The sequence below is a fragment of the Octopus sinensis genome, linkage group LG6 (genome assembly GCF_006345805.1).
Source record: "Octopus sinensis linkage group LG6, ASM634580v1, whole genome shotgun sequence".
NCBI classification, from domain to species: Eukaryota; Metazoa; Mollusca; class Cephalopoda; order Octopoda; family Octopodidae; genus Octopus; species Octopus sinensis.
Window position 1 is genome coordinate 74,204,778 of NC_043002.1, and position 27,418 is coordinate 74,232,195.

Here is a 27,418-nt window from a genome sequence, read left to right on the forward strand (position 1 = left end):
GGAAAACTGCCAGTGTCATTCCTCTGTTCAAAAAGGGCGACCGCACATCACCTGTCAACTATCGCCCAGTCAGTCTCACTAGCTGTATTGCAAAACTGATGGAATCGTGTGTCAGAGAAACACTTTGGAACTTCTGGAGCTCTCACAGTCTCATCCAACCCTCACAATATGGATTTGTCCCTAACTCCAGCTGCAGTGATCAGCTTGTCGAGTTCCTTGAGGAGATTACTCAGATCACTGACAGTGGCTCATGGGTGGATGTTGTCTACCTTGACTTTGCTAAGGCTTTCAACTCTGTGCCACACAAAAGGCTTATGGTGAAACTCTCTGCAATGGGTGTGACGGATGATCTTTTTAACTGGTTGAAATCCTTCATTCTCAGCCGAAAGGAGGTAGGACAGCATTCTACACCATATGAGATGTCATCGGGTGTACCACAGGGATCTGTCCTTGGTCCCCTCTTGTTTGTGGCATACATTAATGACATAGATGCCAATTTAAAGAATGTCACAGTATTGAAATATGCAGATGACATCACGCTGTACCTTGAAATCAAGAGGACAGATCCTGTTGTCTACAGCTCTTTCCTGCAATCAGACCTGGACACAATGCAGCAATGGATCGCAGACTGGCAACTGAAACTGGCTGTGGACAAGTGTACCACCATGCATTTTGGGAGAAAAAACCCTGCGTCCACATACTCCCTCCACAACACTGATATCAAGAAATCCTCTTGCGAGCGTGACCTAGGCATCACTGTCAGCAGTGATTTGCGTTGGACAAAGCATATCTCTAAAATTGTCAAGAAGGCCGAGGGTGTCTTGGCATCACTCAGCAAGACTTTTGTTAGCCGCTCTCCAGCCATCTATTTAAAACTGTATACAGCTATGGTACGACCACACTTGGAATTCGCATCATCAGTTTGGAACCACTATCTTGCTCAGAACATTGACCTCCTGGAATCTGTTCAGAGACATGCAACCAAACGCATACCCTCCATCAGACACCTACCATACTCTGAGCGCCTTGTTTCCCTGGGCATGGATTCACTGAAGCTCTGGCGATGGACTTGGTAAACACCCACAAAGTTATCAACCACCTCACCAACAACAACACTGAACACCTTTTTGATCTTCATGTGTCTAACACACGTGGACATGCCTACAAAGTCAGAAAACAACACAGCTCCCATGACTTTCGGAAACATTTTTTCACGCTCAGAGTTGCTGAAGCATGGAACAAACTGCCTGTATCAGTTGTTGACTGCCATGACACTGCATCCTTTAAGGCCCTCATGCTTTCCGAAATCTGCCGAAACTACACCTGATTATACATACACTTTAGATGAGTTGTAGAGCACCTGAGCACTGTACACAATGTTTTTTTTTTTATTTATTTATTATTATGAGAGCCAGCAAACTCATGCCAGCATGGAAAAACGAACATAAAATGATGATGATGATACTAAACTAAGTATAACTAAGTATTAATATATCTGAGAGAGAGAGAGAGAGAGAGAGAGAGAGAGAGAGAGAGAAACAGAAAGACAGACAGATGAATGGATAGACAAACAGAGAGAACAGTAGGGGCAACTATTCTGCAATAATTATGTAACATTATTACAGACCAAGCAGTTTTGATATATAGTTAATTACAGAAATAAATCTAAATAGATATAGTTGATAAGAGAATGTATCATCTATTTAGAAAGATTCATTCAAGCAGCACTGCTTCAGAAAGCATTCCGGTTTACTTTACCTAAAAATGACACTGTAAAGCTGAAGACAACGGTAGACACTCCTGTAAGAAAATATTGCTATTATGTAAAATGTCATTTAATTTTAAAAGTTGATCCCATCAGCCTCAGGGGGCTTGTGAAGGCCAGAGAAACAAACCCTTTGTTCCAGGCAAACCCAGTAAATGAATAAATACATATATAATTAAAAAGGTTTCAGACTATTAGTCCTGGTAGCAGAATCAAAGAATTATCTACAAAATGTATTTGTTCACTTTCATCCTTATTTTTTTCCCAAACTATTACAAGACCCTGAATGTTACTGAATTTTACTGGATTAAGGTGATGATCAATTATAGAAATTTACTATATTGCAGTCATAATGAACTTGATACAATAAGTTTTATTCAACAAATTAGACAGTTACAGGACAAAGTAGATATATATATCTACTATGGAGACATATATGCAGAATACTGATTGGTTAGAATCAGGCCACTTGCATTCCTGTTTTATACATTAATCATTATAATTTATGTCAGGAGTAATGTTGATTTCTTATGTTAAGGCTCGAAGCTAATTCTTTTAATAGTATCAGCTCTGTTTCTAGAAAGATGGATGTTAAACACTACACCACATGATTAGAACTTATGACAGTGAGGGAACAAATGAAATACAGCAATATTCAAAGTGTAGTGTTCCAACTGGGCTTGAACTCAGAGCAGTAAAGTACTGAACAAGCAGCAAAGTATTGAACAAACAGCAAAGTACTATACAGGATGATGTTTTGCTATCTTATCCAGTAATTAATATCGTAGTAACCATATAAACTCGTTATCAGTTCAAATATGTTAAAGTCATATTCAAATCTGTAAGAAAGTCATTCACTGTATTTTGTCATGAAGAAAAATTCTTGCTGTAGACAAATAGGTGTAAACACACCAATTCTCTTCAAAGCATCCCCTATTCAAATCAAAGGATGCATGCAAATTCTGAGGAGTTATCTCTTCAGTATCAAATACCAGAAAGGAGGTGCTATGAACAGACGAGAGACCAGGTCCTTATTATATTCCACTCCACACCACACAAAGTTAAGATAGGCTGGAATGTCTTTGATCACAGGTCTGTTGGGTCAGGACAGACTCAAGACAAACCAACATGTATAAATCAGCAATTCTTCAGTTGATTGGCTGACAATCAAACAATTCTGGTCCCCAAAGAGAGAAATACTAAAAATTAAGATACTATGTAAAAAATTCTTTTAAATTTATAAATTTTCTTAGAGTTTATCACTTATTTTTGTTAATTCATAACATAACATAAAGAAACAACTTTAAAACATCTAATTTTAATGCGAGCTGTTGGATCTTAAATACAATTAACAGATATTGTAAAATTTTAGGTTTAAAAGCAACACTGACAAGAACCAAATATATTTAAGGTTATTAACTAACAATGACTACAGAATAAAAACAACATTTACCATATTTCATTAACATTGCACCAGCTGTCTCAGCATATTCTTTTAGTTGGACAAGAAATATGATTGTCTGAAAATGTAATAAGAACATATTTTACAACTTGGAACATTTTTAAGAGGCAGCAAAAAGAAAACAGCTTTATTCTATTGTAAAATTTAGAAACTATTGCAAACATACTTTGGTCGTTGAGAACTTAGCAATTGTTTGTTCCCAATAACCAGAAATACATTTTGACATATTTCCAGTTTGATAATGATGATGGTAATTTCTTTGTATCCAAGGATCATGAGAATGAGTAGCAAGCTTCAAGTGACTTAGTAAACTGATCCTTGAGGCTGCAGGACTCTTCTTCTAGTCTGCACTTATCAGTTTTAAAGTGAGAGTTAGCCCGCACAATCCGCTCTCATTCTTTAGATTTGGAGGTTTCACCACAGCAGCTCAGAGGGTTAAAGCAGTTGTAGTGACCAGCAAGCTGGAGTGGCCATCTCCTAGGGTTGGAGAGCTCCAGCTACCTAGGAATTGCTTGAAGGGTGTAAAGAGGGCAGTGGATTGCTTGATGGACTCCATTCTTTAATTTGCTATTGAGGTTAACTCTTCGAGCCCTTTCTTTTTCTTAAAGCAGCCATAAAGCAGTGAGGGTTTATGCTTGGAGTTCTTTTCACAGCATGCAAATTAATGCATAGTTGGGACCCTAACAGATGTTACTACTCCAGGTCAGAGTAGACCTGGAAACAATTGGGACTAAGAGGTGGTTCCATACTCCTTTAAACCCTGGAACTTCCAAAACAGGACCCCCATTACCAAATACAGTTTGAAGTCACACCTGGGACTATTTCTACAATTCAATACTGTGTGATATAACAGCAATGACAATTCTGTTTTAATAATCCATGTAAATATTTCAGAACCATATAATCCATGCTAACATAATCTTTTCTAGTTCTAGGTTGCTTTTAACACTTGAAATCCTTATACTATAGGCCAACATAGAAAGGAATCTAATGTTTCCAATATGAGGGTAAAATTTCATTTTCAACCAAAACTCTCACCAGCTGTTACATATTGTTGTAAGAGATTTAAGTTTTAAAAAATGTTAAAGATACATACAAGAAACAGAAAAGTTCAATGACTTTTCAATAGCTTTGCTTTAATGAGAAAAATACTAAATTTATTTATTGGAAGGAGAATCAAATTTTAAAAATTTATTGTATCAAACAAAATAAAAAAGGTTTCCCCAAATCTTATTTTCTTCTTGAAATACTTACATGGTTTGTTAACTCATGGACAGTTCCATCTTTGGGCATATTTGAGACTTTCTCAGGGTCTATCTAGAAGAAATTGGAAACAATTACTTATTAAAACTATTCAGGTGAATATTCACAGATTATATATGTAACTATGTACCATTCAACATATTCTATGAAGAGAGGATCCTTTACCTGACAATAAGACAGTAACACATATGCATGCACATGCACACACACAGGGAGCCTTTCATCAATTTTTGGATATCCTTATTTTAAATTGTCTAATCATTCAATTTTTCTTCACTAAATGCCTTTATATTCTTTTGGTTCTTATAAATCCAGTAACAAGCAAAACTATATTTCACCGATGAGGTCTAATAAGAGTGAAACATGTTCCAAGTAATCATTTTACTCACCAGAAATCAGACTCACTCCCACTACACAATTTTTAATCAATTTTGATTTCAGTGTTATCCTCCTCCTCTTTCTTGACAAGCATTATCATTAATGTTCACAAGTTTTCTTTTCACTCCAGGTATAATTTTGCTGTAGACAAATAGGTGTAAACATCATCATCAACATTGTTTAACGTCCGCTTTCCATGCTAGCACGGGTTGGACGATTTGACTGAGGACTGGCGAACCAGATGGCTGCATTAGGCTCCAATCTGGTCTGGCAGAGTTTCTACAGCTGGATGCCTTTCCTAACAGCAACCACTCCGAGTGGCACTGGCAACGACCTCACTCGAATGTTAAAAATTTTACAGGACCTACTACATTAAATATGTTAACTGCCAATTAGCTCTTAGGTTCTTCATGCAGAGGCATCCTTGGGGAAAATTCCAGGCTAGTTTTTATGGAATATGTAAATAACATTTGTAGATATCCATGAATGTCATCAAGCTACTGCATTCTCATTGTAGTGAACACATACGTCAATGCAGCGCAGCTCCCAAGAATGCTAAAGAGCTTCATTTCATTCTACAGATTATATCTAATACATATCGAGTGCCAGGATTAACTTTGCTATTCACAATTGATGAAAAAAGTACCTATTGTAGGTGATGGGTTGGTAGAACTGTAACAATATTGACCAGATAGACATCCTATGGTAGTCATTCCAGTTTTAGTTTCTGAGTTCAAATCCTACTATAGCTTACTTGGATGATAAACTTAATCCCTCATCCAGTTTAACACCACTACCTGGCAACTTTGATGCCTTTAGCAGAGTCTACTCTGTTGCAAACATTCAGACCAGATCCCTACTCCAAGGATATTTCCATCTTACCCTTCCTCTCACCAGTCTTAGAGCCTTTGCAAAGGGTCATGGACATGGCCTGACTAAAAGATAAAAAAGAAAAAATATAACAGTATGTAAGACCTTGTCAAAATCCTTAAAATTTACATCATTATCTAACATCTGTTTTCCATGCTGGCAAGGGTTGGAAGGTTTGACAGGAGCTGGCAAGGGTAGGAGCCACTCCAACTTCCATAGTGTATTTTGGCTTGATTTCTACAGCTGAATGCCCATCATAATGCCAACCACTTTACAGAGTGTACTAAGTGTTTTTTTTTGTGATATGAGCATTGGTACTTTTTACATGGCACCAGCACCAGTGCCCTTCATGAGCAAGCACTATCAATGTGTATCGTTTCTGTTCTGTTGTGGTGGATGGGTTGTCTTGAGTACAGCAATGCACCATATACCTCAGTCCTTTGTCTACATAGCCATGATATTATTCTGAGTTCCTCCTTCACAAACAGCTCTTGTATAACCAGGTTCCTGAATATTTGTTCCTAGATACATCTCATAGATGTTCTGAGATGCAACATCAGTAAAGTTTCTAGGGTGTCAGGAGGTTGAGATTTCAGCATTAGACCCAATCACCCAGTTGACCTAGCCAGGATTGATCAAGTCCCAGTTTGCATCCCAGTAACAGCAAACCACTGGTCTGCTCCCTTTATTCATAGCCACTTTGTAGCTTTCTCTACAATGTCAATAAAAGAATTTGTAGCTCTTTCTCATCACAGAGAGAACTCGACCAAAGTGAAAATGTTGTCATCTTTGAAAGGAAGCCAAATGATTTTGACATTTTTCACAAGGAAGGAATTTCTGATATTCTTATTTTCCAAGAGTTGGGTGTTGGACTCATGATCATAAGATTGTGGTTTTGATTCCTGGACTGAGCAGTACATTGTGTTCTTGAGCAAAACACTTCATTTCAAGTTATTCCAGTCTATTCAGCAGGTAAAAATGAATAATCCTGCGATGAACCAGCGTCCTGTCAGGGAGGAACATATATGTCAGGAGAAACTGGGAGACCGGCCCTATGTTCCTTACAGAGTGATGTGGACTAACCAATTATTTTCCAAGAGTATAGTGAGTAGTGATGTAAATACTAACAACACCTACACCTCCCTACCTGTTGAAGACTATGGCATTAACTCTTTTGTTACCATATTTCTGTTGAGATGCTCTGTGTTTCTTTCAATTAATTTTAAATATAACAAAGAATTTAGCAAAATAACTTAGTCATCATTAAGCTAGAGTTAGGAAAATAAATTGTGACTAAGGTTTAGTGGAAGATTTTAATTCAGAATTTTTGAAAACAAGACAATTGTATTACAGAGCCAGAGGTGGTTTCAGCCGGGTTGATATCAAAAGGGTCAATTACCATTGTCCTTTAATAGGATTGCCTGATAACAAAGTGCTAAAATAGTTTATTGTATTCATCTCATTTTTATTTTTGTGCTTTCATTTGTTTGTTTTATGTCCATTTTTTCCATGAGTTGGATGAATATGCTGAGGTACTGTTTTACAGTTGGATGTTCCTCCTGATGCTAATCCTTCCCTGTTTTGCAAAGTCACAGATCACTTATTCCACGTTGCTTCAAAGGCACAGACAATTTGTTGACAGGAGAAACTGACAACACCACTACTCACCGCACACATGTGTATGTGATTGCAGATGTAAACAAACACACAGACACATATGCACATCATCACTTAATGTCCATTTTCCATGTAGGCATCGGCTGGACAGTTTCATCAGAAATGACCAGCTGGAGAGCTGCCAAGGCTCTAATTGTCTGTTTGCCATAGTTTCTATGGATGGATGCCCTTCCTTACACCAACCACTTTACAGAGTGGACTGGGTGCTTTACATGTGGCACCAACACGAATGCTTCACATGTGGTACCTGCACAGGTGTTTTTTCTGACACACATACATGAAAGTTTTCTTTCAGTTTTCTGTCGACTAAATCCACTAAAGGCTTTGGTCAACCAGGGGTTGTAGAAGAAACTTGCTGGAAGTGTTACACAGTGAGGCTACAATCATAATCATGTCGTTGGAAAGCAAACTTCTTAACCACACAACCATTTTATATATAAACATATATGACGGATTCTCTTGTCATGAACAACAAATGAAAGTTCAGTAAAATAAAGCATTGATCATGTTCTGTGGACATGAAAGTGTCACTTGAGGTTTGCTGGTGCCTCGCAAACCTTTTGGCAAATGGAACAAGTTGAGGACTCAGTTTGCTTGAGTGCTGGTGGATTATTCACAATGTGTTTTCTTGAGTGGCCGGCTATGCCTGCTCTGCTTCATGCCACAAAACGACAATGACACAAAGTTGGTCCTGGTGTTGGAGTCCATTTTGCTCACATTTTTGAACCGAGACGAAGCAGGACTGGTGCCAAGTCCTGCATTCTGATGTTTTGTTTTCCCAGGAAGAAAAGGGAATGTTGCAACGTTTCAGATTGTCTTTTAGTTTGTCTTTGAAGTGCAAGGAGTGGCCTTCCAACTGACTTTGGCCAAAGAGAAGTTGCTTAGGAATTCTGATATCACTCATACGTGAGAGATAACCTGACCATCTAACCTGTATGTGTGTGAGTGTATATGTGTAGTCAGTCGCCATGATAGATCGTTAGCCACTACACACATTTTTTTCTCTCCTTGTTTTTTCTGTGTCCCTTTCTGTAGAAGAGCATAGGCTCGAAACGTAAAAGACTTTTTCTATTCCTAAGCATTATACTAATACGTCTGTTTGTTTTGTACACCACCTGTCTTTGTCTTTTGTTTTTTTCGTAAACTTTCCCTCTATATATATATATATATATATATATATATATATACACACACACACATATACACTCACACACACATATATACTCATATACACAGACACATATATACACACTCACAAACACATGCACATGTATTGAAACAAAGTTCTTTTCCAGATATAAATAAATCATTTGTTATTTGAAAGAAATTAGCAAGAGAGAATACTTACTTTGATGTTTTCTATGAAATCATCCAAAGCTTTTGCACCCTACAATGGAAAGGCAAAATATAATAGAAATATGAATAGAATCACTTCTATTACAGAGAAATATTTGAGGATGAAAATATATTCTAATTTATCAGTTTTCTGAAAAGAAGTTAGGAACAATTGAATCTAGATAAATATGGCAATGACAGAAAATGAAGATTACTTACTGTAGAATCCAGTACAGATAGCAGTGATGCCAACTTAGATCTTGTTGGAGCTTGACAGCCCTATAAAGAATCAAAAAAGGTTTTTCTTGAAACCCTACATTGTTTAAACTATTAATATGCATAAAAAAGTGATATTTAGTTGAGGCGGGGGGGGGGGGGGTACAGAGTCAGCTTATTCAAAGATAGGGGGTTTCTTTGATGTAAAAGAATTAAGTTTCATTTTATATATATAAGTCCAGCTTTCAATTTTGTCACTAAAAAATTTTTTTTGCATCATCATTTAATGCTGGCATGGGTTGGACAGTTTGACCAGAGCTGGCAAGCTGGAAAGCTGCACCAGGATCCCAGTCTGATTTGGAATAGTTTCTACAGCTGGATGCCCTTCTTAAAGTGGTTGGTGTTAGGAAGGGTATCCACCCATACAAACCATGCCAAAATAGATTGGATCCTAGTGTAGCTCTTCAACTTGCCAGCCTTGGTTAAACTGTCCAACCCATGTCAGCATGGACAGCAGATGTGAAATGATGATGAGCATAGTATCTAAAGTGCCACAGATTATTAATGATAGGTATTATAAGATTAATACAATGCTATTGTTAATATAATAAAACTGGATCCTAGTGTAGCTCTTCAACTTGCCAGCCTTGGTTAAACTGTCCAACCCATGTCAGCATGGACAGCAGATGTGAAATGATGATGAGCATAGTATCTAAAGTGCCACAGATTATTAATGATAGGTATTATAAGATTAATACAATGCTATTGTTAATATAATAAAACTGGATCCTAGTGTAGCTCTTCAACTTGCCAGCCTTGGTTAAACTGTCCAACCCATGTCAGCATGGACAGCAGATGTGAAATGATGATGAGCATAGTATCTAAAGTGCCACAGATTATTAATGATATGTATTATAAGATTAATACAATGCTATTGTTAATATAATAAAACTGGATCCTAGTGTAGCTCTTCAACTTGCCAGCCCTGGTTAAACTGTCCAACCCATGTCAGCATGGACAGCAGATGTGAAATGATGATGAGCATAGTATCTAAAGTGCCACAGATTATTAATGATAGGTATTATAAGATTAATACAATGCTATTGTTAATATAATAAAACTCACCTCTAAAGTAAGATCAAATTGTGGTTTAATGCAGCGTAAATGCTGTACAATAGGAAATATTGACAAAACTGATGTGTATTCATGACGAGCAATGTTCTTTTTAGCATTTGCAGCTATAGCCTTGGAAAAAGAAAAAAAACAATTAATAATATCTTGGTTTCAAATTTTGGCACAAGGCCAGTAATTTGGGGGAGTGGGCAGGTTGATTAAGTCATCCCTAGTGCTCAACTGGTACTTATTCTATCAACCCCAAAAGGATGAAAGGCATAGGAGACTTTGGCAGAATTTGAACTCAGAGTGTAAAGACAGACGAAATGCTGTTAAGGATTTTCCCTAGTGTGCTAATGATTCTGCCAGCTCACTGCCTTTAAAATAAAAATAACAACATATAATAACATATTAGAATGAAATAACAGTTCGAAAGCAGCAGAGATTTAAATGAACAGTTAATGTGATTTTTACTTAATTTCAGATATTCTAAACATCATATTATTTTTGGTATCAAGAAATATTATGAAGGATCAGTTGGCAGAAGAGATCCTTATTCAACATTGAAAGGAGAAAAATAAATTAAAAGAAAGATTATTTTGATCTTTTACTATATTCAGCCACTGGGCAATGGCCATGTTGGGACACTACATTTAGAGTTCTGAGACCAATGTAATTTCAGTATGGTCCTTATTTTATCGATCTCTATTTAGCAGCTAAGTTACCTTTTGGCATAAAGGGACATGATTGAATACACTGGTTTACACTATTAGAAACAGGCACACAAACACACACATAAATATATATACATCTTTTATCTTTTACCTGTTTCAGTCATGGATTGTGACTAAGCTGGAGTATCACCTAGAAAGGTTTTAGTTGAACAAATCAATCTTAATACTTATAGTATCAGTCTCTCCTGTTAGACCATTTAGTTACAAGGACTTAAACAAACCTACACCACCATTTGTCAAACTATAGGAGAGGGGGACAAATATAACACAAAGATACAGACATGTAAGCATGCATACACACACACACAATGATGGCCGTCCACACAATTTCTGTCTACAAAATTCACTTATATGGCACTGGTTGTCCAAAGTGACACACAATGGGATTGAACCCAAAACCATGTGGTTGCAAAGCAAGATTTTTAACCACACAACCATGCCTGTGTTTATATATATATATGACAGCCTTTCACACAATTTTTATCTATCAATTTCTACTCACATAGTAACATGATATACGTAACTTTATCTAAGATATCATATCATTAAAACAAAATTACTATCCTCGATGCTCATTCACTTAGATGCATCCTGGAACTAGACACATGCAAAAAAAAAAATACTAAGCTTATTTTTGGCAAATATCTACCTCTCCTTCACTAACCACCATCTCTAGTGCTCGTAGAATGACTTTATCAAACTCCATACGTTGATATTTTTCTGGAATAATACCATTCATTAGTTGTGCTTCACTCTGAAATTATACATAAAACAAATTACTAAAATTATAGATAAAATAGACATTTGCTAATTATAGTAGAAAAGAAAGTTAAGACCAGTTTGGAATCATCTCAATCATTTTGGCTTAGAATACATGTAACCTTTAAGGTTCCATGTATTCTGAGGCAAAATGATTGAGTAGTTAAGTAGCTGAACCATTACAAACATTGTATTGTGTCCCTGAGAAAGATCTGTTAATACACTTTCCACAATTAAGTTAACAAGTTTACTTCTAGCTCATGGTCAGAGTGGGTAAAACATTAAACTAAGCAAATGCTTTACAAATGTAAAAGTTTACAAAAAGCCATCACATTAGATACTTTAAAATTAAATATTTGTGATGTCATACATGCATTTCTAGTTCTCAGTACAAAAATGATAATTTTACATTTCTTTTCATATTTTGAAAACAATGCAATCTTTTATGCTATCAAATACAGTAAGTTTAATGGTTTAAAGATCTACTGCAGATTTGTCTTGATTAAAATAACATGGGAAAATGGAGTGAATGTAGTTATGAAAAATGAAGAATGATTAACAGTTACAGTTTCAGATATCATGTTCTTACTTGCATTAACTTGAGCAAAGCAGTCATCTCTGTAATGTAAAACTCCACCTCAATTTCAGCAGGATCCTCTTTTACACCTTCTGTAGATGAGCCTGTTCGGCGATGACCTACACAGAACAAACAAACATTTTTCTTTCGAGTTAAAATATTTTCAAATTGAAAACAATTTTTTAATGAAATTTCCTTTCTTCATAAATCTACAGCATGATAGCCATCATTTTAATGTCCACTTTCCCATGCTTTCATGAGAAAAACAAAATACATTGAAATGTTTTCTATGACTGGATACCCTTCCGGTCACCAATCCTCACATGCTTCCAAGCAAGATAATATTTCCCCATGGCCATGCATGCTTTCACAAAAGATGGAAAATGAGTGATACTACTTGTGTGACAGCAACACTCATTTACAACTATTAGGTGATATCAAGACACACACACACACTAACGCATAAGCATTCACTCTCTTTCTCTCTCTCTCTCTCACACACACACACATACATACAGGCATCTTTCAGTTTGTCCATCAAATCCATTCACAAGACATTGACCTCAGGCTAAAGTAGAAAAAAATTTACCCAAGGATGCCATGCAGTGGAAGTGATCCTGAAACCATGTGATTAGGAAGCAAGCTTCTTAACCACACAGTCATGCCTGCACCTAACACCTCTGGTATAATTATGGTCATGTGCATGCATGTGTGTGTGTGCATGTGTGAAGCAGCTGCACTAACCAACTTAAGTGACGTAAGTAAAAGTTATACTTTGTAGAGTGTAAACAGTTGATCAGAGCTAAAGTGTTTCCTGCCTAGTATTCAAGCCTAATATTTTGAGTGCAGTTTTTAGTGTTATTATGTATGGTTACTATGTGAGAGCATTAAAAACATTTAGAGACTTATCAAATGATGACGGCTTCAATTTTAGCTGTGTATTATTCACAAGTAGGGACATTGCAGTGATTTTTACAGTTTTTTTTTTCATACTGGCATAAAGGGTTTCAACATTTTCCCACTCATCACAATTCATCATTTAACATCCGTTTTCCATGCTGGAATGGGTCAGACAGTTTGGTAGGAGCTGGCAAGGCCAGAGGCTGCACCAGGTTCCTAAGGCTGTTTTATAATAATAATAATAATAATAATAATGAAATTATTGTATACAATGCTCAGGTGCACTACAACTTGTCAAAAGTGCATATAAAGCATATGCAGTAATGTACAAATGTCTGGAAAGTGAACAGTGTATGAGTCAGATACATGCTTGCATGTGTATGGAGGGGAGAAAATCAGGTGTAGTGTTGGTGAATCTCAGGAAACATGGAAGTTTTGAAGGATGCGGTGCTTTGACAACTAACAACTGATACTGGCAGTTTGTTCCATACTTAATAATAATAATAATAAACATTGTGTACAGTGCTCAGGTGCACTACTTCAGCAACTCTTAGCGTGAAAAAATGTTTTGGCTTGGTTTATACAGCTGGATGCCCTTCCTAACACCAACCACTTTACAGAGTGTAATGGGTGCTTTTTATGTGGCATCAGTACTTCTTAAGTGACACAAACACCAGTGCTTTTTACATGGAATCAGCACCAGTACCCTTCATGGACAAGCATTATGAAGGTGAAAAAAAGGTAATTCAGCCAACTTGCTGTGCACTGTATACTTCTCTTGGTATGGTTTTTTTACAACTTGATGTCCCTTCCATTCACCAGCATGAGCAGTACATTTCATAAGCCCACTGGAACTAGAGAGATTATTTGCAGTAGGTCTAAAAGGGGTTCTTAAAAATGTTGAAGTAGAGACAGAAGATTGTTGCAGACATAACTGGAAGATGAAGTACACCAGTGTTGACAGAATGTTGGGGATTAGTGAGAAAGAGAGGACACAAATAAAATTATTTGCAAAACATGTGGTACCAATAAAGAATAAAGACTTTCATAAACATTTGGTATCTTAGTAAATATTTATTTTGCTTGGAGATAAAAAACATTTAGTGACCAATCATCATCATTTAGCATCTGTTTTCCATGCTGGCATAGTTAAATGGTTTGAGTGGAGCTGGTAAGCTGAAGAGCTGTACCAGGCTCCAGTCTGATTTGGCTTGGTTGCTATGGCTGGATGTCCTTCCTAACACCAACCACTTCATAGAGTGTACCATGTGCCTTTAACATGTCACTGATACTGGCTATGAGTATGATTACACTTAGTTTGACATGTCTTCTCAAGCACAGCAAAGTGACACAAAGTCCCAATTAATTTAATATTATGAGTACAAGATAAAATTTGATTAAATAACTGTCCTCAGAACCAGAATCACGTAACAAGCCTATTTTAAGTGAAGTATATAAATCAACTTACCAGATTCAAATGAGGATTTGATGAGAGATGTAGAGGCTTTCTTCAGATATCTGAATTAACAGAAAAAGGATTACAAAACAATGAATATGAAAAGAATAAAACTGAGGGAAAAAAAAATTTCTTTTAAAGTATGAAATAAAATTTTAACAAGGATATAGACATTGAAATTGATTTCAGTATAGTAGTAATAATTCCGATGGGATTTGAGACCAAAAGGATGAGACATCAAACTAAAATACACAAAGCAACTAGCTTGCTACTCAACTAATACAATTATTCAATAATAGGGAATTGACTTGCTGCTTGTATATTACTAGCATTAATGTTATTAACCCTTTCAACCTGGAAATTTTTCTCAAGAATTTTCTCTCAGGTCAGTAATGGTGGGGGGTTTGTATGCATGCGAGCCTTTTGAGCTGTCATTATAGTGTCATACACTCTGGTCATACATCTGGCGCTACTATGCTGCATCACACAGAATGGGAATTTTAAAGATTTGGGCTGTAAAACTTTCGACTGGTACAAATATGTACCAGCCGGGCCGAAAGAGTTAAAGTAACTGAACCTCTGTTCAAACCATACTGGCATACAAAACATGTAAAAGGATGAAATATTAAATTTCAATTCGACTGAAATATTTATTGTCATTGAACTTGCCCTTGAAGAGCCATCTGGACTAGCAGCTCATACTGATCGTTCTCACCCTTTCTTCTAAATGTGTGTAACCATGTAGCTCCTTTTATCCTTCCCTTCTGCCTTTTATATTTTAGCCCTTCATCGCCTTGCATAAAGCTGCCCCGTCTGCCTCAGTTCTGTAGTCCTGCAAACTAAATGGCAATCTTATTAATGCTGGTGACACAAAAAGAAATTTTGCAGTATACAATGTAAAGTGGTTAGCATAAAGGAGGATATCCAATCATAGAAACCATGCTAAAGTAGACACCGGAGCACAATGCTGTCTGTGGACCCATCAGATTCTGTCAAACCATCCAACCAATGCCAGCATGGAACACAGATATTAAATAATGATAAAAACATTCTACTTTTGCTTGAGTCATGTGTATAGGGTGCTAACCTAAACAGATACAGTTCACTGTGCAAACAGGACATCAACAAAGCACAAGATCATATCTGGCATGTCAATGCTCTAGTAAAGCTGCCTGCTTATGGGAGTCATCCATCTCAACTTTTGATTTGGGAGGCTTCCTGTCAGACCACACTATTACGACAAGCTGACAGAGCTCTTTCTCACCCACATTTTATTAACCCTGGTGTGCCCCCAGGTTTGGTTTTGTCTCTTACTCTTTTCCTTCTTATACATCAATGGCCTACTTGCAATCACTTCCAATGATGCTCACTCCCATACATGAAGGATGAACACCACCTTCATCATCATCCACATGCAACCTAGACACTTATACCAAACCCACATTGATTCTATGATCAGAGACTCTGAATACATTCTTCAATGAGATCTCCTGGTGGTTGCACATCTTCAATATGTTGAAAATTGAATCACATTGACTTGCCTTCCTTTTCAGAGTTTGGAAATACTTTGGTTTGTCCACATTACTTCATAAGGAGCCAGTTTCCCATTTTTCTTGTGTATATGTCCTGTTTGCACAGTGAACTGTATCTGTTTAGGTTAGCACCCTATACACATGACTCAAGCAAAAGGCTTTCAACTCTGTGCCACACAAAAGGCTTATGGTGAAACTCTCTGCAATGGGTGTGAGGGATGACCTTTTTAACTGGTTGAAATCCTTCATTCTCAACCGAAAGGAGGTAGTCACAGTTCTAGGACAGCATTCTACACCATATGAGATGTCATCGGGTGTACCACAGGGATCTGTCCTTGGTCCCCTCTAGTTTGTGGCATACATTAATGACATAGATGCAAATTTAAAGAATGCCACAGTATTAAAATATGCAGACGACATCAAGCTGTACCTTGAAATCAAGAGGACAGATCCTGTTGTCTACAGCTCTTTCCTGCAATCAGACCTGGACACAATGCAGCAATGGATCACAGACTGGCAACTGAAACTGGCTGTGGACAAGTGTACCACCATGCATTTTGGGAGAAAAAACCCTGCGTCCACATACTCCCTCCACAACACTGATATCAAGAAATCCTCTTGCGAGCGTGACCTAGGCATCACTGTCAGCAGTGATTTGCGTTGGACAAAGCATATCTCTAAAATTGTCAAGAAGGCCGAGGGTGTCTTGGCATCACTCAGCAAGACTTTTGTTAGCCGCTCTCCAGCCATCTATTTAAAACTGTATACAGCTATGGTACAACCGCACTTGGAATTCGCACCATCAGTTTGGAACCCCTATCTTGCTCAGAACATTGACCTCCTGGAATCTGTTCAGAGACGTGCAACCAAACGCATACCCTCCATCAGACACCTACCATATTCTGAGCGCCTTGTTTCCCTGGGCATGGATTCACTGAAGCTCCGGCATCTGGCGACGGACTTGGTAAACGCCCACAAAGTTGTCAACCACCTCACCAATAACAACACTGAACACCTTTTTGATCTCCATGTGTCTAACACACGTGGACATGCCTACAAAGTCAGAAAACAACACAGCTCCCATGACTTTCGGAAACATTTCTTCATGCTCAGAGTTGCTGAAGCATGGAACAAACTGCCTGAGTCAGTTGTTGACTGCCATGACACTGCATCCTTTAAGGCCCTCATGCTTTCCGAAATCCGTCGAAACTACACCTGATTATATATGCACTTTAGATGAGTTGTAGTGCACCTGAGCACTGTACACAATGTTTATTATTATTGTTATATATTCCTCCCTGAACAGGATGCCAGTCTGTCAACAGATTACTCATTTTTACCAGCTGAGAGGACAGCATGAAATGAAGTGTTTTGCTCAAGAACACAACATTTCATCCAGTCCAGCAACTGAAACCACAATCTTTAGAAAATGCTTTCACTCCTAATAGCAACCCATAACATAGCTCAAATGAGACCCACAACAGAGTACTGCTCTCACATTTGGGACAGTGCTGCTGCCACTGCTTAGACATTTATCTCAGACTGCATAAGGAAGCAAAAAATAAAAGTAAAACAACTGAGTGACATGAAGTCACTCACACTACAACTTCTGACCCACAATTGTGCTGTCTCCTCTCTTTGCTTTGCTTCTTTTACCCCCTCTGCACTACTACTGCAATGGCCTCTAGTCATGAGAGATGGCCGACTCTCATACCATCTCTACTCAAACACTTTTGAATCACTAGTCTATCTTCTTTTTGTCAACCATATTGTGTCCCCACACTCCCTGATCTTGTATCACTCACAATATCCAGTTCTTTCTTTCCAGAATGTTGTCTTTCTGGACTTCCTTCCCTCTTCATGGTTTCTCTGCAGCTGAAATATAAACTACCTTGATTTCATTGGTGTTGGAGGAGAGGGAGCTGCTAAGGCCATGGGTACAATCCCTTGCTCCATATCAAAACAATTAAAGATGAAACAAATTGAAGAACAAAGAACACTGCAAAATTTTGTTAGCTTGCACTACCAATGTCAAATAGTCCCATCAGATGAACTTGAATGAAAGGCCAACTTCGCTGAAATACACTTCCCAAGGGCACTATTTAGGAGTCACTCAATGGTTTATAAGACTCATCATTCTCTTTTCTTCTTTGCAATGCTGGTGTCATGTAATTGGTACCCATGTCAGTGGAGGCACAATGGCCCAGTGGTTAGAGCAGCGGACTTATGATTGTAGGATCATGGTTTTGATTCCCAGACTGGGCATTGTGTGGGTTTATTGAGCAAAACACCTAAAAGCTCCACGAGGCTCCAGCAGGGGGTGGTGGTGAACCCTGCTGTACTCTTTCACCACAACATTTTCTCACTCTTTCTTCCTGTTTCTGTTGTAACTGTATTTCAAAGGGCCAGTCTTGTCACACTCTGTGTCATGCTGAATCTCACCGAGAACTGTTAAGGGTACACGTGTCTGTGGAGTGCTCAGCCACTTGCACGTTAATTTCACGAGTAGGCTATTCTGTTGATCGGATCAACTGGAACCCTTGTTGTCATAACCAATGGAGTGCCATGATGACGATGACCCATGTCAGTGGAATGTAAAAAGCACCCATTTCACTCTTTGAGTGGTTGGCATTAGGAAGGGCATCCAACCATAGAAACCATACCAAATCAGATTGGAACCTGGTGCAGCCCCTCCAGCTTACCAGTTTCAGTCAAATCGTCTCACCCATGCCAGCATGGAAAGGAGACACTAAATGGTGATGATGATGATAAAATTACCAAAACTTACCCAGGAAACTTTAGTGCTTTCCATGGTGTCATTTCTTTTGTTGGACGTATTTTTCCAGTCTAAAAGTGACACAGAGAGACAGTAAATAACAACTTTAAATGAAAGTCAATACTCATCTAACTTCAATTCAGACATAAGAATGTATATACACGTTTTTATATGCAATGAAAAACTAAACACTATCATGCTTATATGTCTAACATAAGTTGTTAGCAAATTATAATATTTTGGACTATTACTCCCATCTTCAGAGAGGAAAGAGTTTTTCTTATGTCTACACATTTCTTGGTTTGAACTATGATTGTTATCAAGTATCTTGTTTCAGGATAAGTATATAATACTGAGTGGGATTTAAACTAGGACATGCACATAGTTACTTTTAGTTTAGAAATATAAGATCCTAGATTGAATTCCATCTGAAACCATGTACATATATTCAGAAATATGAAACTTGATAATGATTAGAAATTACAGTTGTCAAAGTATAATATTGATGTAAATACTAACAAGTCTTTCATCTCCAAAGATGAAAGTAAGAATTTGAAAAATTAAAATTAAAATCCAGTTCACAGTTGAATGTTTAATTATGTTATTTCAGATTATAACATGAAATACAACCAAAGCTCCTATGTTAAAAATTCAGGTTTAAGTATTTTAATTAAATTTAGGTTTTGTCCTTTTTTGGGGGGGCTAGATCTAAAAGTTTTGTTATTTTGATAACTAGATAGAGTACGTATTTTACAATTAGATGTTCTTAGAGCTGCAACAATAAAATCTGAGTGGTAGCTATTTTATTGCAACGAGGCTGATAACTGAGTCAATAGGGTAACAGATAAGCATCTAACAAGTCTACATACAAAAAAAAGTTGACTTCTCAGCTATTTGTCCAATACACTGTATGCTTGAACAGTCATATATTAGCAGTAGTTTTTTTTTTTATTTCTATAAACAAGAACAAAATTTAAGTTGCTTTCACACGAGCCAAATTATAATACAAAAATTTAGAAAGGCAAATAAGGTTTGATTTCACTATGTTAGTATCTTTACATTCTAGAACAATGGTTCCCAACTAGGGACCATAAGGCTCCTGGGAGTCAATATAAGATTTTGTGGGGCCCAAACAAGCAAAGTAGTAAATTGGAGATCCACAATAGTATTTTAGGGATCCATGAAAAAAATTTTGCTTTCAAGAAACAAACTAAGCTTCTTTCTCTAATGCTTAACTAAGTTCAGCATATTTCTGGTCATTGAATGTGTAAAAAACAAAATGGGAATTTTGAAAGAAGTACCTATAAAACTAGATTTTTAAACACTGAATGAAAATGGGGGTCCACAAGAATAAAATAGTAACCAAAAGGGTCCATATGTAAAAAAAAAAAGGTTCAGAATCATTCTAGAAAAATGCGTTTTTACCAAACAAGTTTTACTTGTTATAATAATACTTAAATAGAATTTATTTATTAATATGGCACAAGCAAATTAAATAAATGTTTTTGCTGACACATCTGATAATTTTTTTTTTTTTAAATCTCAGAAAGAATTTTGGTATTTGGATATTTATCAAAATTAAGAAGAAAACACTGCAATACAACTCAATTTAACTAATATTTCAAGCCATGAAGATACAGTTATTGTAACAATTCTCTAGAAATTTCCATTTCTTATACCTAAAACTAGATCCAAGTTTGACTGGTTAAGAAAATGAGAAGATTGTGAAAACATAATATCAATGCCTACTCATTAGTTATTTTAATTCACACAATTTTAGTTAAATAATAATTAAAAAAAAAATAATCGGGCCCAGGCATGATTGTGTGGTAAGAAGTTTGCTTCCCAATCACATGGCTTCAGATTCAGTCCTGCTATGTATCCTAGGCAAGCCAAAGCCTCGTGGGTGGATTTAGAAGATGGAAACTGAAAAAAGCCTATCATGTCTGTGTATATATGTATGTGTGTGGATTTGGGTCTCTTTGTCGTGATAATCATAAAAGTGTTGTCACTTGCATACAAGCAGTTCCAGTTATTTCTCATATCCTACAAGAATATGTCTGGCCATGAGGAAATACTATCTTGCATAAAAATAGGTAAAGATTGGCAAAAGGAAGGGCATCTGGTTGTAACAAATCTGCTTCAATACTATCCAACTCATGCAGGCATGGAAAAGTGAATGTAAATATGATGACTAAAAAAATTTAGTCAGTGTTTACTTACTAAAGCAGGGGAATGTTGAGTGTATCCACAGTTGCTACTACCACTAGCCGATTTCAAGTGCTCTTTAAGACTGAAAAAGAAAACAAAAAAAGAAACATACAATGAAATTGTTAAAAAGCTACATGCATAAATAAGTATCCATTATTTTGTGAATTATGAATAAAACTCCAACTTAATTATATTGTCAACATATTCAACATTGACAGCTGTGAAGCTAAGATGTTGGCATATCAACAGCCTTTACTAGAGCTCACTCTGTTGCAATCATTTAAACCTCTGGTTTCCCTCCTTGCAAGCTTGACATCAGCTGCAACAATCTCACTTATCCGGAACAATCAGGAAAGGTCAACAGCAGCAGTTTCACTTTTTCTGATTAAATTACAATAATCCTTTCTACTAGAGGCACAAGGCCTCAAATTTTGAGGAAGGGGATGGTAGATTACATCAGCTTAACTGGTACTTTTTTCATTGACACATAAAGGAAGAAAGGCAAAGTCAACTTTAGAGGAATTTGAACACAAAATACCGCTAAGCATTTCACCTGGCATGCTAATGATTCTTTTCTACTTTAGGTACAAGGCCTGAAATTTTGGGGGAGGGGGGGCAGTCGATTAGATTGACCCCAGTATGCAACTGGTACTTAATTTATTGACCCATAAAAGGATGAAAGGCAAAGTCGACCCCAGCAAAATTTGAACTCAGAATGTAAAGACAGACGAAATACCACTAAGCATTTCGCCTGGCATGCTAACGATTCTTATTTCTTTATTGCCCACAAGGAGTTAAACATAGAGGGGACAAACAAGGACAGACAAAGGTATTAAGTCGATTACGTCGACCCCAGTGTGTAACTGGTACTTAATTTATTGACCCCAAAAGGATGAAAGGCATAGTCGACCTCGGTGGAATTTGAACTCAGAACATAACGGGAGACAAAATACCACTAAGCATTTTGCCCAGCATGCTAACAATTCTGCCAGACTAATGCCTTTGATTAAATTATAATGATAATAAAAAACAAAAAAGAAAGACCTATTGATGTCTGCATATTCAATTTTAGTTCTATCTCTTCAGCTCTTCTACATTAATCATCCATGTTTTATGCAAAGTCAACTTATGTCAGATTAAATACAGATGATTTGAGAAAATAGAGTATTGGTCAAACTATGCATGAGCTGCAGCTACATTAGTATGAATATAATGTGAATGGATGTTATATGGAGGGTGAGACAAAGTAGTTTGAGATGAAACTGGAGAAGTTTCTGATCAGGAAAAATATCTGGGAATCTCAGAAGTGATAACAACACATCTGAAAATACAGAATGTCATGGAAGAGATGGCAGGGGATCAGAATGATTAATGGTTTCAGGTCCAGTCTCAATGCATAGCACTTTGGGCAAGTATTTTCTTTTCTAAAGCCCCAGGGTAACTAATAACCATATAAATAGATTTCACAGACAGAAACTGAAAGAAGCCTGTCATATATGAAGGGGTGCCGAAAAGTTCCTGGCTTTAAGGATATCACAAAAGGCTTGGTTTGAGGGCCAACCTTTCAAGTTCTTTTACAGAGTTTAGAAAAACTAAAGGACTGCTGCAATAAGTGTATGAATCAGAGAGGGGAATATGTTGAATAAAATCATAATTAACTGATCCTCCTGTTTTTTCTTTTACCCAAAGCCAGGAACTTTCAGCACTCCCTCATATGAATGTATACATATACATATATATGTGTGTGTGTGTGTGTGAAAGTAACTTTCTCTTGACATTATGTGATATGTGTAAACAAGCATCACCACCATACAAACAATGTTTATTCCTACAGTTTAATGACTGAAACCAGTAAAAGATAAATGACATCTCACTTCCCTAAAGAAAACAATGATAGAAAGTAAGGAAATACTCACCCATGTAATGATCGCACAAGTATGTCAGATCTGGACGATGTGTAAACATTAAGGAAATTCGTCGTATTGCCATTGGTTACTAGCCATCTACTGATGTCGCCAAGTTCTTTCGCCACCTTTTCTGGTAGATGTTCAAGTATATCTGGTTCTCCATTGCCTGATTGAAGCTCTGTCAACAGAAAACAGCAATAAACCATAAACATGGAATAAATATATAATGTATATAATAAACAGTTTAACAGAGAGACTTTTACATGTTGCACTAAAAAGCTAACTTGAAATATATTACTGGGGACAAAGCAATATTAATTAATGACTAATATCTTTATCTTTTTGTTTTTTATATACATAGATGCAGGCGTGGCTGTGTGGTAAGAAGCTTGCTTCCAAACCACATGGTTTTGAGTTCAAGTGTCTTCTACTACAACCACGGGTTGACCAAAGCGTTCTGATTGAATGTGGTAGATGGAAACTGAAAGAAGCCTGCCATGTGTGTGTGTGTTTGTCCCCCACAACCACTTGACAACCGATGTTGGTGTGTTTACGTCCCCATAATCTAGCGATTCAGCAAAAGAGACCGATAGAATAAGTACCAAGCTTAAAAAAAAAATTTCATTTCACTCTAATTTCTTCAAGGTGATGTCTCAGCATGGCCACAGTCTAATGACTGAAACAAGTAAAATATATACATCAAATATGGGAGACAACTCTAGATGTCTTTCAATCTGACCTCATCAGTAACACAGTTTTCACCACACTTACTAAAATAGTTATGAAATAATCATTAAGTAAGTGTACAAGATTGCACATTGGTGGCACAAGAGAACAGAATTGTTTAGAGAATACATAAGTAAAAATAATATGCCATCTCCATGAAAAAAATAATAGTTCAGTTAGTGCTAACATATTTAATGCAGGGAACATGTACAATAAGTACCTATAAAACCAAACAGCTAAGGAAGACAAAAAGCAATGTTTGTAAATATACATAATGTAAAAAATGATACTGAAAATCATTTTTCATGTGTCTAGTATAAACTGAATTTCAAGATTAGAAGTGATTGTTCATAAAAACAAATTTTTAAGCAGCCTACATACCTTCATCAGTTCCCAACATATCCAGAATGAGAATAGGGGGAACAGGTTTACCATATCTGGATAACTGAGACTCAAATTCTTTACCAAGCACTTCTTTACCATCTTCAAATAACTGAACCTGAAAAGAGAACAAAAATTCATCCAGGAAATTTATTATTATTATAAAGTCACCTCCCCACTTTGTAGCAGAAGCTTCTTTCCTCTTGCTGTCTTTTGTCTTTCAAGGTACTTAGGAACTTCACTAGAGCTAGTGGCATAAAAAAAGAACCCAGTACATACTATAAAGTGGTTGGTTGGCATTATGAAGGGCATCCAAATGATAGAAACCAAGTCAAAGCTGACATTGGAGCTCAGCATAGCCCTGCAGTTTACCAGGTCCTGTTAAATGATCCAACCTATGCATCATCATCATCATTTAATATCCATTTTTCATGCAGGTATGGGTTGGGTGGTTTGACCAGAGCTGGAAAAGGCCGGGAGCCTCACCAGGTTCCATAGTCTATTTTGGCATGATTATTACAGCTGGATATCCTTCCTAATGCCAACCACTTTACAGAGTTACTGGGTGATTTTTTTTACATGGCACTAACATTAATGCTTCTTTTTATGTGGCACCAGCACCAGGCATAGAAAATGGACATTAAATTATCTGATGATGACTGCACCACACAAATGATTGTAACAATGTTAATAAAAGTATAAAAGTAAAAGCAGTCCATCTAGCACAATATTCAAGTTATTTTATAGCTTCAAAATCAATCAACATCAATGGAAATTGTAGCTGTGATACCAGTGCCGGTGGCACATAAAATGCACCATCCAATTGTGGCCATTGCCAGTGCCACCCCGACTGGCCTCTGTGCCAGTGGCACGTAAAAAGCACCATCCAATCGTGGTCGTTTGCCAGCCTCGTCTGGCACCTGTGCCGGTGGCACGTAAAAAGCACCCACTACACTCACAGAGTGGTTGGCGTTAGGAAGGGCATCCAGCCACAGAAACATTGCCAGATCAGACTGGGCCTGGTGCAGCCTTCTGGCTTCCCAGACCCCAGTTGAACCGTCCAACCCATGCTAGCATGGAAAGCGGACGCTAAACGATGATGATGATGATGATGATGATGATAAACCCTAAAGCTAGACTGTCATGTAGTTAACAAAAAAGCAAGGAGAATGATAATGATTATTTCCAACATGGATGATAATGTTGTAAGGGATGATAAAGTCACTATTTACTTTACTGATACAGGGGGAGGGAATGTCAGGGAAAGCAAGTTAATCCAGATAGTATTTGAATTTAGATCATAAACTGACAGAACTAAATGCAGTCAGGCATCAAGTCTGTTTCTGATACTCCATGGTTTTCATAAGAATAATGATTTCTATAGGCACATTGCCACAACATTAGCACAAGGACAGACATTTTTGAGCTGATTAAAATGAACTCAGTATTTGACTAGAACTTTATTTCATAGGGCCCAGAAGGGGGAAAGCAAAGTTGATTTTGATAGAATTTGAACTCAGGCCTCAAGTTTCTGGCTTAAGTACCAGGTGTTGTCTCCTGATGTGTGTGTATGTGCACGTCTACACACATACATAGAGAGAAATGCATAATTCAATTTGTGAAATAAATTCTTAAAATACCAGACTATTTTGTACCAAATCTATGTAAAATTGATCAATTAATTACATATGTAAATAGTATCTACTTTGGTTCATTACATAAGACTTTTTTTCTCTATTTAAAAAAAAATTTGTAAAATGTAGCATAAAATTGAACATTTAATTTGATATGATAAGAATAAAAGTGATTATGGGAGATTAATTTTCAGGAGTTAAAATGTTTTTATTCAAATTATTTTTACAATTTCAATAAATTAAAGATGATCAAAATTAAGATTCAGTATTTTATCCTATTTTAATTGTGTAAATAAATTCTTTAATAAGTTGATCTTCATTACAGAAAGAACTTGTAAAGAGATAGATTTGAATCAAATGGTGATTAGATATTATTTTGTGGTTTTTATTATTGACCACATTAGGATAGCAAACTTACAGAATCATTAGCATGCCAGGTAAAATGCTTAGTGGCATTTCATCCATCTCTACATTGCGAGTTCAAATTCCATTGAAGCTGACTTTGCCTTTCAGCCTTTCAAGGTGAATAAAATAAGTACCCGTTGGGCACTGGGGTTGATGTAATCAACTAGCCCCCACCCCATCTTCCCCAAATGTTTAGCCTTGTGCCTATAGTAGAAAGAATTATTGACTCCATTAGCAAGGGATTGACACAATGAAATTTTTTTTTGAAATTCAAATGGACCTCATTGTTATCACTGAGTAATTCAAAGTGAATCAAAATTATGATTAGAATGTACAAATATGGCTAAACTTCAGTCACTGAAGAATATCAAAAGGGATATGTCAGTACACAACAAAAAACACTGGACTGAGTAGAACATAGCTAGCATGGTTGGCGAGCACATTCTGGTCAGAGTCAATTCTTATTTGGAGTTACTGCTCTCCTTTGTTCAATCAATTATTTTGATGATTAATTAACTATAGGAACACTAAGTAGTGGTGATTAGGATAAAGCTCACTGTTTAGTGTATTTTTAATAAATTAATCTCAGCTTGACAAAGCTTTGCACATGCCAACCAAGAAATTTATTATTTGCTGTTTACTTATAAGAACAGCAGTTCTTAGTAAGCTATGAATGATGGATACAGTGTCTGTAGTTAATGAAGTGCAATAACACAAGAGCATGTCCTATTGTCATATGATGTCATTTATAGCCCAGTTTAGTGTGTTTTCAAACACACATTATCCTACAAGAATTTTTCTTCCAAGACAGTTACTGCAGCAAAGGCCTTTTCACATTTGAACAGGATAATAAGTTTACATAATTACTTACTACTTCTGTCAGTTCCAAGCTACCAGGATTGTGATCTTTAAAATAGCGAACAGCTTTCAGAACACTTTCCATATGTTCCAGATATTTCTCCAGCCCACTGGCAATTGGTCTAGAAAAGCAGGCAGAAAACAATATAACCATGAGGGAGAAAGAGAAGAGGGAATACACACACACACAAAGAAGAAAGAGAGAGATGATATATCAGAGAAGTTATAGATATGAAAGAAATAAATAAAAGGGGAGTTAAAGAAAGATTCTAAATAAAGATTCTAAATGCTTGTTTTTTTTTTTTTGTTAATTTATATAACTAATTGACTGCTTTTACCAACTCTGTTGTAAATGAAATAAGTATCAATAATATAGTAAGATCATTTCAATGTCTTGTGCAGTCAACTCAGTATTTCATACTGACATATCCTATAAACCATACATCTTACTACTAATGCTCTTTGCTCTGTGAGAACTTTCTC

General features: G+C 36.7%; 1 protein-coding gene across 2 annotated transcripts in view; it reads right to left on the minus strand.

Moving 5' to 3' along the window:
* Positions 1–27,418, minus strand: part of LOC115212972 (exocyst complex component 7) — a 58,212-nt gene that overhangs the window by 23,459 nt on the left and 7,335 nt on the right. Inside the window, exons 4-17 of one of the 2 annotated variants that reach the window (XM_029781835.2) lie at positions 26,949–27,057; positions 24,039–24,156; positions 22,941–23,109; positions 21,037–21,106; positions 18,826–18,884; positions 14,518–14,567; positions 12,162–12,268; positions 11,463–11,567; positions 10,092–10,211; positions 8,970–9,029; positions 8,764–8,802; positions 4,482–4,544; positions 3,219–3,285; positions 1,759–1,800 (exon numbers count right to left, since the gene is read on the minus strand). In XM_029781835.2, coding sequence (XP_029637695.1) covers positions 1,759–1,800; positions 3,219–3,285; positions 4,482–4,544; positions 8,764–8,802; positions 8,970–9,029; positions 10,092–10,211; positions 11,463–11,567; positions 12,162–12,268; positions 14,518–14,567; positions 18,826–18,884; positions 21,037–21,106; positions 22,941–23,109; positions 24,039–24,156; positions 26,949–27,057 — 1,178 coding nt within the window. The remainder of the gene's footprint in view (positions 1–1,758; positions 1,801–3,218; positions 3,286–4,481; positions 4,545–8,763; positions 8,803–8,969; positions 9,030–10,091; positions 10,212–11,462; positions 11,568–12,161; positions 12,269–14,517; positions 14,568–18,825; positions 18,885–21,036; positions 21,107–22,940; positions 23,110–24,038; positions 24,157–26,948; positions 27,058–27,418) is intronic. The other variant, XM_029781836.2, reaches the window with a different exon arrangement.